At 43.9% G+C, this 16,639-nt stretch overlaps 1 protein-coding gene across 1 annotated transcript; it reads right to left on the reverse strand.

Annotated features, from left to right (window-relative positions):
- Positions 1-201: 201 nt before the first annotated feature.
- DKC1 (dyskerin pseudouridine synthase 1) lies at positions 202-14,970 on the reverse strand. Its single transcript, XM_083484748.1, has 15 exons — positions 14,853-14,970; positions 12,613-12,677; positions 12,039-12,125; positions 10,041-10,132; positions 9,002-9,186; positions 8,805-8,869; positions 7,413-7,539; positions 6,428-6,558; positions 5,215-5,358; positions 4,615-4,735; positions 3,189-3,307; positions 2,562-2,668; positions 2,134-2,197; positions 1,227-1,385; positions 202-734 (listed from the first exon to the last, which is right to left on the reverse strand). The coding sequence occupies exons 1-15, from the start codon at positions 14,866-14,868 to the stop codon at positions 666-668; spliced, it is 1,551 nt and encodes a 516-aa protein (XP_083340874.1). The 5' UTR covers positions 14,869-14,970; the 3' UTR covers positions 202-665.
- Between the last annotated feature and the right edge of the window lie 1,669 nt (positions 14,971-16,639).

The following is a 16,639-nucleotide window of genomic DNA, read 5'->3' on the forward strand; positions in this document are numbered from 1 at the left end:
GCTGAATGAAAGACATCTGGGACCAAGGAGAATGTGAGCTTGCAAGGACCAGAAGCAAGTCTTCCAAGACTTGTAGGTGTGATCTCTCCTCCCTCCCAAAATCAGTATCTGCTTTAAAAAGCAACAGGAGGCGTTATGGTACCCTGAGGGAAAACGTTTGGATTCTGGCTCATTAAGAGAGTCAAAGTAAGCACAGGGAGGTCAATATAAAAGCATTATTTTTAAAGTGAAGCATCTGACCACTCACAACAAAACCCCTTTTCACCCCCACCCATAGACAAGCTGGCGCTACCATTCAGCAGCTCCTGCACATTCAAGCAGAGGGAAAAACAAAGAAGGCAGGAGGGGCAAAGGAAGACTCTGCTACTAGTGCCAAAATCAAGGGCTGCCTTGTGTTACCCCCAGAAAAGGAGTCTCACAAGCTCAGGGCAACTCCTCACAGTCACCAAGGCCTGGGTGGGTTTGTGGCCTCCAATTCCTCCAGCTATCCTTAGAACAGGACAGAGGGAGCTTGTCATGCTGGGCCCCCCCCCCACAAAAGTACATTAATTTGCACAGCAATCAGGTCAAGTCTCTGCTCAATGATCCAGTCTGCACTTTCATGGAGGCCTTCAGATTATTTCTTATGCTGGCCCAGGCTGCCTGCTCTGGATGGTTCTTGCTGGTTACTCTGAGCTCTCAGTTTCTTCTTGCTTCTTTTTCTTCTTCTTCTTCTTCACACTTGTGTTACTGCCCTGAGAGGAGAAACGAGAGTTCAGAAGAGCCACCCTTTTTTTGGCTACCTCTCTGGTATTGGGGATAAGTGTTTTTTTCCTGCTGGGAGTAGGTCGCGCAGGAGTTGGGCAACAGTAAGAATGGCCACGGGTCAAAAACAGAATCATTGCCTTTGTCTCCCTTGTCACCCTACACAATGGACTGCAAGAAATTGAATTCATTGCTTGCAGAGGGCTCCCCCTCACTTTCTCCTTCTATAATTCCACATATCCATGTCCCTCGCCCCAAAGGAATTAAGAGACACATGCAAACTACATAACTAGAAGCTACTGTATTCATGAGTTATCAGAAAGCCACAACTGAAAGTGAGATTCTTCCTAAATGGAAGATAAATGCTGAGCTGTTCACAGCCATTGTCGTGCACATATGTGTGCAAATCGATTTTTCTTTTAAGTGTGCATATACCAGCAGATTCCTTGGCACGCAAGCACAGTGGGTTACACAAGGCCTACCATTTCGCTTAGCTCCCTGCCACTCTCAGAAAGCTCCGACTTCCTCTTCTCTTTCTTTTTCTTCTTCGCTTTCTTGATTTCTGCTTGCAGCTCTGGAGAGGTTGGGGGAGAGGAGGCTGCTGCACCAGGTTCCCCGTCACTTTCAATCTCCCGCTTCCGCTGAGTGGGAAACAAGACACATCAGACAGGCTTCAGCCAAGGACAGGGTACTACTATACAGGCTGCTCTATGGGAGCATTTTAAGACAGATCTTGCAAAGGAGCTCATGTTTGGCACCTGCATGTGCCAACAAGAGATAAAACCAGGGATTTCAAGCCATTCACATGCAGTTACCTACAGAGCAAGGTGCAAAGTGCACTACTTTAGGGTTTTGATTGTACTGTTAGCTGTGAGAGAGAGGATGAAATAAGGCTGCTCACCCAGCACCAGGAGACATCATCTCCTCACTTGACAAAGACTAGGTGGTAACCTGGGCAGAACTGGAGGGTGCTGGGCAAACGTCTAATAAGACGAGAGATCAGCCTGTAACCATGTTACCTATCTATATGATAGAAGTAGAAAGAAGAGAGGTGGCAAGAATATTTGCGCGCGTGCGCGCGCGCACACACACACACACACACACCCTCCAAGAGAATTGACAGGTTTTTCAACCTCCCTTGCCACACAAAACAGTTTGAATTTGACCAAGCTTCAGTGTGAATGACGGTCACCAGTACTGCAGGCAGCTACAGGTGGCAGCAAGCTTTTAATGATCACACCACCCACAGCTACTCTGGAGATCTTTACCTGCTGTCTTCTCAATGCCCCCCAAGCCCCCCACATTCAAAACAACACTAAAAGGTAGGCTCTAACAGACACTGCCCAAAGAAAAATAAAATGCTGGAATGCAGTCCTGCAGCAAACAAACCTTTGGTGGCCTTTCTGGCTCCTCTTGGGCGACTTCCTCTTTTACCTTTTCCTTTCCAGCAACCCTGGGAGGAAAACAGGAGCTTGGTTTGCATCTTTCAGCCATCTGGTGCATTATGTACAATTCTACCCTGTTCCACCTAACTTTTTATACTAGAATTGGAACATTGGTGTTGGTGATGTTCGGAAAGCTGGTAAACACACCCAAAATGCATGGGGGGCAAGCTGCAGTTTTCCTTATTTCATTTAGCAGGCTGACTCCCTCTAGAGCCATAGAAAGGAGGCTAGAAAGGGATAACTGCCTGCTTCTCCCGCCCCAAGGAAATAGCAACCCCTGCTCTGCCTTTTCTGGCACAATGCACTTTGTACACCCCAAACCAGCACACCTACCCCACCCCCACTTAAGACAATGGGAGCTGCAAACATTACCTATTATAATCCACATAATCCGTCTTCCAGGCCTGGGGAGTTTTCTCATTGGGCTTGCCATGTGTGTCCAACAGGCCTTGCTTGATCATCATCTTCTTCTGAGAAGCCTATGGGGAAATAAACAGAGGAAACACATGCCACAAGGCAAGGGTATGTGCTTTCTTATTGCTGCCATTTCCATAACCCTCAAGGTCCACAAGCAGCAATAAAACAAATCTCTCTTGCTCTTACGGGACTTGAGGACCCAACACCCCTTATGTCCAGACCCTAACAGAGCCATCAGTCTTGGGTGATAGATCTGGGTCATCTTTGCACAGAGTGCTCTTGAAGTCTACTTTAACATCATTTGGCTCGGCTCACCAACAGCAAAAGCAACCATTTCAAGTGACCAGAGATTCTACCCATTTCTGTGGTAGCAAGGTGCGGCCAAGATCTTTGCAAGTGCAGCCAAGTATGTACAATTTGATACAAAGCTGAGGCACCAAGCAAACAGTTCGAACATACGCCCAGTGGGATGATGCACCCAGTTCCCTGAAAATTCTGTTGCTCCAAGAGCAAGCATCAAGCTGCTCTTCTGAATCTGCTCCCCTGTACAGCCAAATGGCACAGTGCGATCTCAATACTCACTTTTGGGCCAAGTCCCCACTTGCGAGGGTACGTGTCTCTTTCCATGATCACACGCTTGATTTTTGCTACAACTCCATGATCGCAAGTAGAGATCACTGCAGTTGTCATCAAGGCAATGGCTGCAGGAAGAAGAGTACAGGTTGAGCACCCTAAGGAATGACACAGTACAGAACCTGGCATTGCCCAACACACGCTCTTTCTGTAACCCACCAGAGTTAGACTTACAACAACATCCCCTGTAGCATCCCTATTTACTACTAAAGGAGGTTCGCCCTCTAGAAAGCAGAATATATGTTTTTGGTGCAAACAACACATGCACATGAAGTGTATAAGCAGGACACAGGTTAACACCCACCCACAAGGGTATTTTAATGCCATTTGCCCATATTCTTGCACTCAGATTTTTTACGTTTGGAAAAGGCACACCAGAGCAATATGTGATCAGACAGTTTCATTCTTCCTGGTTGAGTCAGAGCCCCATAAAGGCCTCTGACCCTGCTTGTTCCACCCAGGCCCTGCCAGCAGCCTGCCAAGCATCCCCATGCCCCCCAGTAGAACACTGGAAGGCTTAAAGGTGCCTGGAGGCCACTCAACACCAAGACCCAAGAACAGGAATCAAGATGTGGCAGGAAGGGCAGAGCAGCAACACTCAGAGAATGGATAAACTTCATCATCACTTCACATGTGGCCCTGAGCAAGTGCAGGCAGGTGGGGAAGTTGAAGAAAGCTGTTTAAAAGGGGAAGGCAATTTGCAAGATTACTATGTAGTTCCAAACACACTTGGGGAGTCAGCAGGAAAGATGGGCCTCATTTCTCAGTGGGAGAGAGCTAAGCTGCATAGTTGTTCCCACTGTTTCACATTCTCACTCACCAAGACACTTTGCTTTTGCCCAACCCAAGGCAGGTGTCCATAATCTGAGGTCACACTTGCAGGGCCATTTTTCAAAGCTAGAGTGTGGAGTTGAACACGCATCTTCTCTCCAACAAAATATGTAATGCAGCCCATTCCATTTTTATTTCATTTCACGAGCACTTTCCTACTGAAAGTACCGGACCCAAAGCAATGCATAATACGAGACGTAATAGATCGAAAAAAGTACAGTAAGAAAACTATGTTTTGATTTGCCACTAGATGGCACTGTAGTCTCATGTGAAATAGGCATATTGTCACTGCAACCCATTCCAGTACTGGAAGAAGGAAACTGATTGCACTCCACAATGAAGTGTTGATCCATAATCACCCGCCAATGGAGCCTGATAAAAGGGCAGCAGGGCTGGGGAGAGAAACCTCTGCTGGATATGCTGGAATCTGTGTTGCTAGCTGGAATTATGTAGGTGTTCGGGCACCCAGGGAGCCAGCACCTATGTTTGCAATAACTCAATTAGAACAACCTAAGAAGACAAGTGCCTAGCTGCCAGTTCTCACCTGTGCAGATGGCCTCTCCTTTTGTGGTGATAACAACTATTTCCTGATTGAGTTCGATGCCATCTTCATACCGCAGCAGGCCAGGAAGCATGATCTTTGCACCATAGCAAATGGCGTTCACCTGAGCAGAAAATAGTAAAAATGATCATGCTTCAACCAACACCTATCACTGTAAAATTCTGTTCTTCAGTTTTCAATGCATGTACTCCCAAGTCTTTGGAGTTACGCCCACAAAAATTATACCTCCTCACCAAGAGGCTTGCATGGCGTGGTGGTAAGAAAAGCTCCATACTGGACAGCATCCTGCACCGTCAATACTGTAACTACCAACAGTGGCATTCACTCCCTTAAGGTACCTGCCCCCACCTCTCCCACCTTTAAACAGCCCCGGAAGCAGAAATTAGGACTAAAGCAGTCAGGCTGCATCATTTTCTTAAATAAAAATACTTTTGCAGACAGTGAAGCATCATCTTAGAAGGCAGCAATCTAAGAAAATGAGGAATGCCTCTTCTAAGAGACAGTCTGACAAAAAAGTGACATTGTTAAATAAAGTAGTAGCAATGGACTGTGGTGCCTTGGCTATAAGTCCCGGGAACTCACCGCGCTATCCTTCATAACAAGTCGCTTGTGGGATGTCAGCAGCTTCTCCAGGGGGAAGATCACCCTCCTGAGGTACGTCTCGTCCTTGTTGTTGTCATATTGCCATTGGGCATCCAGCACATCATGCATAGTCACCATGTGGTCCTAGAAGCAGAAACCACCCCAATATATTATATAACTGGGAATATGGAAAGCAGCCTGACACAAAAACCAGGGTGTTTTTTTTTACCATCCATCCCAACTATTGCTATTCTGATGGGCAGCAACTCTTAAGTTTCCATCACTGCAATCTGATCCTGCACAGGCTGCAGATGCCAAGCATTTGAGCTAGAACCATCACTGAGCCATAGCCCCTCCCAGCATGCAGGCCACTGCCTAAGGCAAAAGGGCTGGGAGAAAAGAAGATAGTTCCATGTACAAGCTTCATGTCCTGAACACACTGGGAATTGGGGTACAAACACAAAGGCAAGTGTTAGCACAGACAAAAACAAAAGAGTGAATAGTGAAGAGCCACAAGGTAAAGCAACCCCCTCATCTTGGTGCTCTTCCTATGTTTTTGGCTACAATTCTCACCAGCCCCAACCAACAAGGAATGGTCAGGGATGATGAGAGCTGCAGTCTCAATATATGCACTGAAAACACCAGATTGGGAAAGACAGCATTAATGCCTCTCCTTTGCAATTCCATACAACTATTTAAGTTTGACCATTCATAAATTCTACAGCATTCTCTTCACATAGCCTAAAGCTCTTTCCCCACGTGGAAGATGTCACCAGCAAAGCTAGCCTGCTCTGCAGAAATCACATGCAGGGAAAAGTTTGGACTACTGAGCGGTTGTTTGTTCCCCACTCTAGAGAACTGCAGAGAGCAGCCCTACACAAGAGGACTGAATATGAGTTGGAAGCCAAGTTTCTGCGGAGCTGACATGAGCTTAGCAAACATAAAGTTATCAAAGTTCCAGAAACACTAGTTTTATTCACCTGTAACGAACAGTCAATAATGGATTCTGTGCAATTAGTCTCATAGGGGCCATGGGTAATTTTTGTGGGTTGGGGGGACAGAACTGGCAGAAACAAAGCTTCCTGCCTTTGACATCTCCCAACTACTCACTGTCCCAAAGTTTAATTACCAGAACAGGGGAGTCAGCCCTGTACTGAACTCAACACTTTGGGTAGTGACAATCATGTGCTCTGACGTACACCTTGCAACGTACCTTCTCTCCCATGACCCCGGATCGCACTCGCCGGAGCTCCTGCATCTGACCTCCAACTCCCAGCAACAAGCCCAGGTGCACACACAATGTCCGGATATAGGTCCCAGCTTCACAGCTCACCCAGAAGATACCTGAGAACAGGGCAGAGTCACAGCAGATGTGTGAGTTATGGAGTTCTGTTGACTTAAAGAGTTCGAACAGAAAGCATCCATGAGCCATCAGTATTGGGTGATAGATGTAAGTCATCTTTGCACTGTGTGCTATGCGATCTGTTTTACATCATTTGGCTCAGAAAACAACTCCAACCAGGGGTTGCTAACCTATGGCCTTCCAGATGTTGCTGAGTTGCAACTCCCATTGTACCTGAACATCAACCATGCTGGCTGCGGCTATTGGGAACTGTAGTTCAGGAACAACTGGAGGACCACAAGTTAGCCACCCACGCTTTAAACATCCTAAGAAAACACAAGACTTCAAACTGGTCAAGGAAGCGATCTAGTCACCCAGAGCAGTGTATAAAAAATGGGAGAAGAAAGGCTGGAGAGGCTTAGGAAGTAACCTAGAAAGGGTCTCCGTGTGTGGGGGGGGGGTCACTTTCTCAAAGCTCAGCTTCTGCTTTGCAGATGTGATTTGAGCATAAGCTCATGATTTAAGGCACATTAACTTGTGGCCCTTCAGATGCTGGTGCACTCTTCAATCAGCAGCAGCTAGCATGGCTAATGGTGGGGGATGAAGAGAACTATAGTCCAACAGTATCTGGAGTGTCCCTGGTTCCCAACCACAGCTCTTCAAGGAGTGCATTAAAGGAAAACCAGTCATACTGCACAGTGAAGGAGCTTCATGTTCCGGTACCGGGGGGGCGGAGAGCAGGTGGGGGCGATGGCACCCCACTGGAATAACGCTGCCGGGGGCGGTGCACTGCCCCCGCTCCCCTCTTCCTCCACCAGTGATACTGCAGACCTCATACAAAACACAGTTTCATTACCCAATCTTCTTTCTGGATCATATTCTACCAATTTGCTCTCATAGATTGTTCGGACTCTCAGTTGCCTCTTCACTGCAGCAATGAGTGGGGGCCGCTGGAAGAGGGCACCAGTCAGTGTTTCTATTGCCTGCAGAAGGAAGCAGATCAGATAACACTTTAAAATACTTGCGCCCTTGTGGTAATACATGATTGACACATGCAAGGAAGGACGAAATTTTATCAATTGCATTCACCAAGTAACTTTGGTTTGGTACGATGTGGTCTTAAGGTTATGGTAATGCAAAACCATGAGTTGGCAAAACATCTGGCTAAATCAAGGCAAGCAGGGAGCTGTACTCATCAACTAGTCACCAAGGTTACCAAAGAACAAAATGAACTCCAATTGCTACCTGCAGTGCTGAGCAATGGTACGCACTCTGCTTCACAAGTATGCACAGAATGTTCCTGGGAAATTCCAATTGATCTTTGAAGAAACCACCACCATGCAGGCAGCCCAACTTCTTTAAAGTGGCTATGAACCTGCTCCCAGATCATAGAGACCACTAAATCAATATTTGTTGTTGTTGTCCCCTGCCCCCAGGCATCTCTAGTTATGACAAGGGTGGCTTCAATACCATGCGGCTATAGGCAGTCAGAGCTGTCATTAATCTTAGAAAACCAAGGCCCAAATAAAAGGAGCCTCAATTCTGCCTGCTCTATGTCTACTCTGCAGGCAGCTGGATGCTGCACAGCACCAAGAACCTAGAACAGGAATCCTGATGTTGCAGGAAGGATAGAACAGCATCACTCAGAGAATGGATAAAACAGCATCATCACTCTGCCCTTCCCATACATGTGAACAGATTTCAAGGGACACAGAACTACAGTCCAAAGTATACTTCCCATAGCAAACAGGATAGACTGAGACTAACAATTTGAGCTCTGATTCACAACAAAGAGAAACATTCCAAAGATTATAAGCCAAAAAAAGTATGTATTCATTTTTAAATATTTATATCCTGCCTTTTTTCCATCATGGAACCCAGAAGAGCATACCTCTGGTTCCTAGAAAGGTATCTACCCAGCAGAAAGTGAAACAAGCAGCAATTTGCTTTGTGCTGCCACTCTTGGTCTGAAGAAACAGTCAATTACTCTTGAAAATTGAAACTTACTCTGATTTGTTTTTGCATCTAATTTTTGTTTGTGATTATTTTAACAGTGATTTATTGTGGCATTTTAAACAACATTCATGCCTGTTGCATGATATCCATGTGAAGAAATAGTTGCTCTCATCGTAAACCCCTACAGCTAAATTTAATTTGGGAAAAGTTTCTACTGCCATCATTCACACTGATGTTCATGACTACACACACACACCTACCTCTCAAATTTTCCTGCCTAGCAGAGACTTACCCTTGACAGCTGAACCTCACTCTCGATTGCATTGTGCAGCCGAACGATTCCCACATACTCTTTGCCTGGAAGACGACAGAAGAGTAGTCAGGAGAGGCCACTTTAATTTACTTTTTTCACCATACCGGTGATTGTGCTGTTTCTATGTCTAGCAATACACTTCTAGGCTTGATAAAGAGACAAAGCAGATGGTATACCTGCACTCTGTTGAGACTTGACCAAGCGTGTTGCTCGCTCAATGCATACAATCAGGCACCCAGTCACTTTCGGGTCCAATGTGCCACTATGCCCTGTCTTCTCAACACGCAGGATGCGGCGGATCCAGGCCACCACTTCGTGGGAAGAAGGGTTAGAAGGTTTGTCCAGATTGATGAAGCCCGTCCTGGAAGAGAACCACAGGGACTGTTAACAATAATCTACATAGGTGTGGACTCTGCTTGCTCTTCAAAGAACAAACCTGAACTAGGACCCAAATCTACCTTAAAACAAGACAGATTTGCATTACCAGCAACTAGGGATTTCAAGCAGGATACAGTGTCCATGGCAATACTGAATTGTGGTGCTAGTTTTGTGCTTGATATTTATGCCACATTTTTTGGGCATACGGTTGTAGTAACACAGCTTCAACTCTTTTGTACCTACCCTCCTCCCAGTTTGCTAACTAGCAAACAGTTTGTGACTAACAATTTTTAGATTATAAATTACATGGCACAGTAAAAGTTAAGAGACATTGTGCCAAACAAAAGCATTCATGGATGGAACAAAGAAACTACGGTAACTGGCAGGTATTAAATAAGAATAAAAAAACCTCCAACACATAATAGTAGGGTCAAGAGAATATCCAGTTCCCTAAACTCTGCAGCTGTGATACAAAGCAATATGTAAGGACCAATGTATGCAAGTCACTATACAGGTGGCAATCATTTCAGGCACGTCCAAATGGTGTGCAATTGCCAACATGCAGATCCTTTTGAACCTGGAAAAGGGAAGAACGGGGTCAAAACAAGTTGCATTTATGTGCACTCGGCCGACGTGCATGGAGGACGGTAATGGTTGTCACCTCTAGAGAAAATCCTGGAAGAGTTAAAGTGGGCAGTGGAGCCCCATCCAAAACTTGTGTTCATCTAAGCCTCATTTGTGGCTTTTCCAAGTGTTTAATAACTAACCTACCTCCCCCAGATTACAGAAGGAACACCATGTGGGGGAAATCTACTCTTAAGCTCTATCTTGCCTTACCTTACATATTCAGCAATCTCTCTTTTTAAGGGATTACAACCAGAAGGGAGGGGTGTGTAGTGTGCTGTCCTCACATTCAGCTTGTCAAAGTTCTACAAAAATCCAAAGCAAGCAAGAATTAATGAACAATTAATGCTGTGGAGTTCTTAGGTTGGAGCCAAATCTCAATGTCTTAAAACTCATTGGAACTATTTGATATAGAACAAGTTGCTCGGCCAATTAAAAATCACATAACTGGTTAAGATTTGCTCTCAAAAGGAAAATCAATCCTCCTTTAGATGGAGATTGAATGAAGACATATTAGATGATAAAATGTTTTTGGAAAAAGCAAAAAAGGTCCTGGGAGACTATTTTGATTTGAATCTTAACAAGGTTACCAGGCAGCAAGTAGTGTGGGATGCTAGTAAGGCAATGATGAGGGGACTGTTTGTCCAACAAAATGCAACTCCAAAGATTAAAAGAAAAAAGAAATTAAAAGAAAATTAAATGAAAAAAAGGAAAGAGAAATTTTGGATGCAATATTAGAAAAAGAATTAGTTAAAAAAAACCAAAGAAAGAATCAGTTAAGCAATCAAATTATTACAAATACAATATTCAATTACTATTAATGAAGACATAGCATGGAAAATTAAGAGAGTGAAACAGAAATATTTTGAATATGCCAATAAGTCAGGAAAACCGCTGGCATGGCAAATGAAGAAAAATGAACAAAAAATATATAAATAGAATAAAGTTGAATGGAAAATTTACAGACAAAAAGGAAATAAGAGAAGCCTTTGTTACATATTTTACCTACTTATATAAGAAAGGATATGAGAGCAAAAGTAAGATAGATCAATATTTAAAAAACAGTAACTTACCAAAAAGAAAAAGAAAAACTCAGACTTTAACATAACCAAATAACAGTGCAGGAAGTGCCAGAAGCAATAAACCAAGCAAAAACAAGTAAATCTCCAGGACTGAGTGTACTCTCAGCAAAGTATTATAAAAAATTGGGTGAACAGCTTGTGATTCCCCTAAAAGACACTATGAATGAGATCTTAAGATCAGGCGAAATCCCAGAAACATGGAAAGAAACATATATAACATTAATTCCAAAGCAAGATTTGGATTTAACCCTAGTAAAAAATTATAGACCTATTTCATTATTAAACAATGATTATAAATTATTTGCATACATATTAGCTAATAGAATGAAAAGAGTCCTGCAAGAATATATTCATCAAGATCAAGCAGGGTTTTTACCAGACAGACAAATTAAAGATAACATCAGGAGTATCTTAAATATAATAGAATATATTGAAGTAAGAAATGAAAAACAAACTGCCTTAATGTTTATAGATTTTGAAAAAGCATTTGATAATGTCTCATGGGATTTCATGAAAAAAATTCTTGAAGAAATGAATTTTGGAGAACAACTGGTAAGGGGAGTCCAAGTTGTTTACTCATAGACCATAATACTGTTGATTGTTAATCAGGTGATAACAAATCAATATACAATACAAAACGGAACCAGACCTATCACCGCTTCTGTTCGTCATGGTCCCAGAGGTATTAGCAAGGAATATAAGAGCTGATAAAGATGTTGTAGGAATAAAAACAGGTAAAAGTGAATTTAAACTGAAAGCATTTGCTGATGATTTAGTAATTACAGTAGAAGACCCAATAATTCTCTCCTTAAAGTTATAGAAAAGATCCAAGGATTTAAACTTAATAAAAACAAGACCAAGTTATTAGTTAAGAACTTAAAAGAATCAGAGATTCATAAAAAGTGAAATATTTAGGAATATGGTTATCAATTAAGAATCTTAATATTTATAAAGATAAAAAAACCTCAGCCACAAAAATTTAACTTTTCTTTTTGCCAGTAAATTTAATGGAATTTTGAGAGTTAATTATACTGTAAATTAGTTGCTCTAGTTAAATTTAATTATATCATAAGCTTTATATAGAACACTAATAAATAAATATGTAGTTCATTTACACAGTTCTGTTTACCTTGAGAAGTAAAGGCCATTGTGATGTGTCCAGTTGAGCCACTCTGGATTCAGGCTTGATAAAGAATTCTTCAGAATACTGTATATCCTAGGAACAATCAAATAGGCAGATTAGCAACTATTACTGCCAATGAAGCATGCTGGCCACCATGTTCCTTTACTCATCAAGTTTGGAAGTTAACAATATTCTCTAGTCTAGACACAAAGAGCAAATAATTAGAACTGCACTCTTCACGTTGCTGTTTTTCCTCATCATGCAACAATTTTATCTATAAGGGGCCTTCTACAAAGAGAGCATACTATTACTATTAGCTCCTGCCCAGAATGCATGCCTCTACACAATCAATTGCCCTCATCACTTATCAGCCAAAGTTATAACTACAGTGCTGAACAGGAGAGGGAATTGTTTGCACACCCCTGGGAACAGCATATTCCCAGGAAATAAATGGTGGGAACTGTAGTCCAGCAAAATCTGCAAAGCACCATGTAGGCTACAGGGTGCAGAGAGGTTTAAAATTTCTTGCCCTAAATAGAATTCTAGTATGGAAATTAAGCAATATCACAAAGCAACTCACAGCAACATCTTCCTCTACCAGATATTTCTGTTCTTTCTTTTTCTTGTGCTTCTTAGAGACAGAGCCTACAGAAAGACAAAAAATAAAAACAATGCTACAAATAAATGGAACTAGAAGTAAGCTTGGCATTGTTCACCCACCTAAAATCAAACCTAAAATTAGTAATCTGATTTCAAATTTTAGCTCAGATAGGAAACTTATGACCTGGAGTCCAAATGCAACCCTCCAGCCTCTCCATCAAGTCCTGTGAACTCTTCCCAGGCCATACATACTCCCCAACCCACAGCCTTGCTTTGTGCTTTTGCCAGTCTGGAACCCATTCTTGAACTTGGCTCATGCTTCTTACTTGCATTGCATCGAGCAGAGCATGAAGAAACTAGCTTACTGTACAAATCTGCATTTAATGCTCTGCCCCCTTTTGCTTCTGGCCCCACCTACCACTAGCACATAGCGCCTAGAAAGGAATAGGGCATGAAAATGGGTTGTAAGAGTTTACAGTACAGTACAAGATTCCTTATATATGGTGCTATTACAGTTAACACCATTATTCTAGGTTTGCAAGAGCACCGTTGCCAGGTGCTGCAAATAACCATCACTCCAACCCAAGAGGAACCAAGAGCGTGCTGTGGGTCAAGACCAGGGAGAAGAGTCGGTGAAAGAAGACTGGAAGAAATTTAAAGACTATTTACAGAAATATTGTAAAACTAATGAATGTTAGAAGGATGTTGGATAGAAATTAAGGGGTTTCTAGCTGTAATGCTTTAAGAGAATATGAAACAAAGGTTTATAAATGGATAAAAGCTGAACTAATAAATTTAAGTGGAATAAAAAAAAGGGAGGTATGAGGAGGTCCAGGGAAATAAGTTTAAGGAAAATAAGAAACGGTAAATTAATGTGTTTTTAACTGTTTTTCTTTTGCATTTTTCTTTTTCTTTTTTATTGTAATGTGTGAAAAAATCTTAATAAATATCTTATAAAAAAACACACAAGAGCGTGCTGTGGGTGACCAAAGAAACCTGCAAGAGAGGTACTGGAGGAACAGTTGCGTGGGATAAATTGGCTGCAGTCAATGCTCATGCAGGCCACCCACGTGGGCAAGCGCCTTAGTGCCTTAAGTGGGCAAACTGGAAAGCACTAGCCCCTTTCCTCAAATGCATTTTTTCCTGCAGCCACGGAATATCGATAGTTCCTGCGAATCTCCCCCCCCCACCTCCAAAAGGAAACAAACATGCTGTGAAACACTGAACACGTTACAATCGGCTCCAAGGTGGGAGAACAGCAACCTCTCCCCCCCCCACCAGCGCTGAGAAGCGAACATCCCCCGTAAAAGCGGTTTTTGCCCCATGCACCCTTACCCGGCGGCGAAGTTTCCCCAACACCCTCCTCCCCAAAAAGAAAGACGGAGGCGCACGAGCGGGGACAGGAGTTAGAGAAGGAGGAGACAACAGAGTTGGAGGGACATGAGAACAGATTTGGTTGGCATGCATATCTTTGGTATAGAAAAGGTAAAGTACATAAAGGGTTCTATAATCACATAATTAAAAAATCACTGATGAAAGTGTGGGGGAAATATAAAGATTTATTAGAACCCAAAACCCCATGGTGGATATCTCCTATTGAAACATCATCACTTAAGGAGGTTGGCCGACATACAGAGATTTATTAACATAACAAGAAGGGAAGTGGAAATTGAAGGAATATGAGGACTTAAAGAAGCATGTTCAGACTTGGCTGCACCATGGAGTAAAAATGAGGGTTTTTGCCCCATGCACCCTTACCCGGCGGCAAAGTTTCCCCAACACCCTCCTCCTCAAAAAGAAAGACGGAGGCGAGGGCCAATCTCGCTTTGTGGAATCGCTCACCCCCCACCCCCCAAAAAACCCACTACATCCGAGCATGCACAGAGAGTCGTTTCCAAACACTGTACAAGTAGCCACGTGCTTCGCCACGATCGGACTCAGGACAGGGCTGAGAAAGCTAAACACTCCGCTAAATCTGTGAACTTCAGCAACTCTTCCTACGCTCCTATTACCCCCCCCTTAAAAACTAAGCATTTAATTCCCGTTCTTCCCCGGAGGTGATCCTCTCCGCGACCCGAGAGAAGCGCGATCCATCCTCATGTTACAGGAGGCCCCACTGCGCCCGCATGGAGGGCACCCGAAAAGGTCAGATCCACGCCCGAAGCTCGCCTCAGGTCCGGAGAAAGCAGCCCTCACCCCGAGCGCACGCCGCGCACCCACCTGGACCGTCCGCCATCTTGCCCTCGCCACGCGCTGCCTCTGAGAGACACGCGCGCACCTCGCCTCCCGCCAGCGAAAAAGGGATCCCCTCGCCCACTTCCGCTCCCTGTCCCGACAAGCAGCGCGGCGCGGCGCGCGGGAAAAGAGGGACGGAGCGGCGATTGGGTGAGCAGGGAGCTGGTGGGCGGGGCGGGCGGGTGCACCATAGAGGGCAGGAAAGCTCTAGAGAGGCAAGGTGCCGTCAGTCCCCCCCTCCCCTCTGAGAGGCGGGTTTTTAAACAGCGCCGGAGTTCAGGGTACGAAGGGACTCCAACTCCCAGCAGCCCCCAGCCAGTACAGCCAGAGAGCTAGGGAAGATGGGAGCTGTAGTCCAAGAGGCAGAGGCGGTTTTTTTTTTGTAAATTACCCAGGTTTTGCACGCGCCAGATGTCAATAAAACCCCGCTGGGGGAGGTGCAGGGCTGTACAGAAAGCGGGGATCGCGTGGAAACAAGGCTCAGGCGGTTTGTCGAAGTGGATAATGGGGGGGGGTGATCCTAGGTGTGTAACTAGGATTGTGTGTTGAGCACGTTATTTTATGGTAGAGAAACGTGGGCAAATTACACCTGCCAGGCGTATTATGAAAATTTCTGGAAATCTCTCACGCTTCCACACATTTTTTATGGTATTTCGGCCAGTCCTCATAAAGGGGTCCTAATAAAGATGTTTGATTTTGAAAATGATAGACCAACATATTAGGGCGGGACATCTGTGTGAAAAAGAAACAGCAAATCAAGAGACTTCTTCCAACTGAGCATTTATTGCATTCCCATTGCAGCCTGGAAATCCAAACTATCCAGCAACATATAATAATCAGATGTGGAGAAGCAAAGTAATCACACCATAGCTGTCAATGTTTCCCTTTTTCTAAAGGAAATTCCCTTATTCCGAATAGGATTCCTCGCAAGAAAAGGGAAAAGTTGACAGCTATGACTTACACTACGTTTTAACACCACTTGCACACCATAAGGCTTAAACTGCACATAATTTTTAAAAATATTTGTCTACTATAAAATGAAAAATCCTCCAGTCATGCTGGCCACATGCCCCAGAAAGTGGCCTGAAAAGGAAGAGTGCTGCACCCCATAGTCGCCTTTGACTGAACTTAACCATCCAGGGGTCCTTTACCATTACCTTTTACTTGTACTGTTTTTAAAAATTATTTGCCTTGATGCACATGTTTGTTATAGGAAAATCCTCAGGCTCACTAGGATTACCAAACAAAGACCCCAGCCAGGAATATAGGAAAAAAAACAGCAGCCAGTAGGCCTGGTCTTCATTCAAATAACTGTTGCAACAGGACTTCCACCCACCACATGGGAGAATGGGGAAGAAGCAGAGAACAAAGGGTGGCTCCCACTTTTATCAGTTTTACAAAGATACCCACAACACCCCTAAAATTACATCATGCATATATCACAAATACATCACATGTTGGAAAGGTCTGGCGACAGAAACTTGAGCATCAGGGCTTGCCCCTCCCTTACCTTGACCTCCACCAAACACAAGAGATGTCCCTTTTTCCCAGCTAAGTTAATCACAGCCTTTTGTCTTGATCTGGGTTTGCTATTGTTTCTGGAATGGCTACCTGCAAGATGGAGCTGTTTCGCCTGGCCTACTCTGATCCCGTATATGGGATTTCGCATGTAAATTTCCACTTGGCTTTTTTGCTGGCCCATGTAGGACCAGCATGAATAGCTGGCTCGGGTGAATATCTGATGTTTCCTCCCTTTATGGTCTTGATTTATG

Source organism: Podarcis liolepis (assembly GCF_965112155.1).
Source record: "Podarcis liolepis genome assembly, chromosome: Z".
Classification (NCBI taxonomy): Eukaryota; Metazoa; Chordata; class Lepidosauria; order Squamata; family Lacertidae; genus Podarcis; species Podarcis liolepis.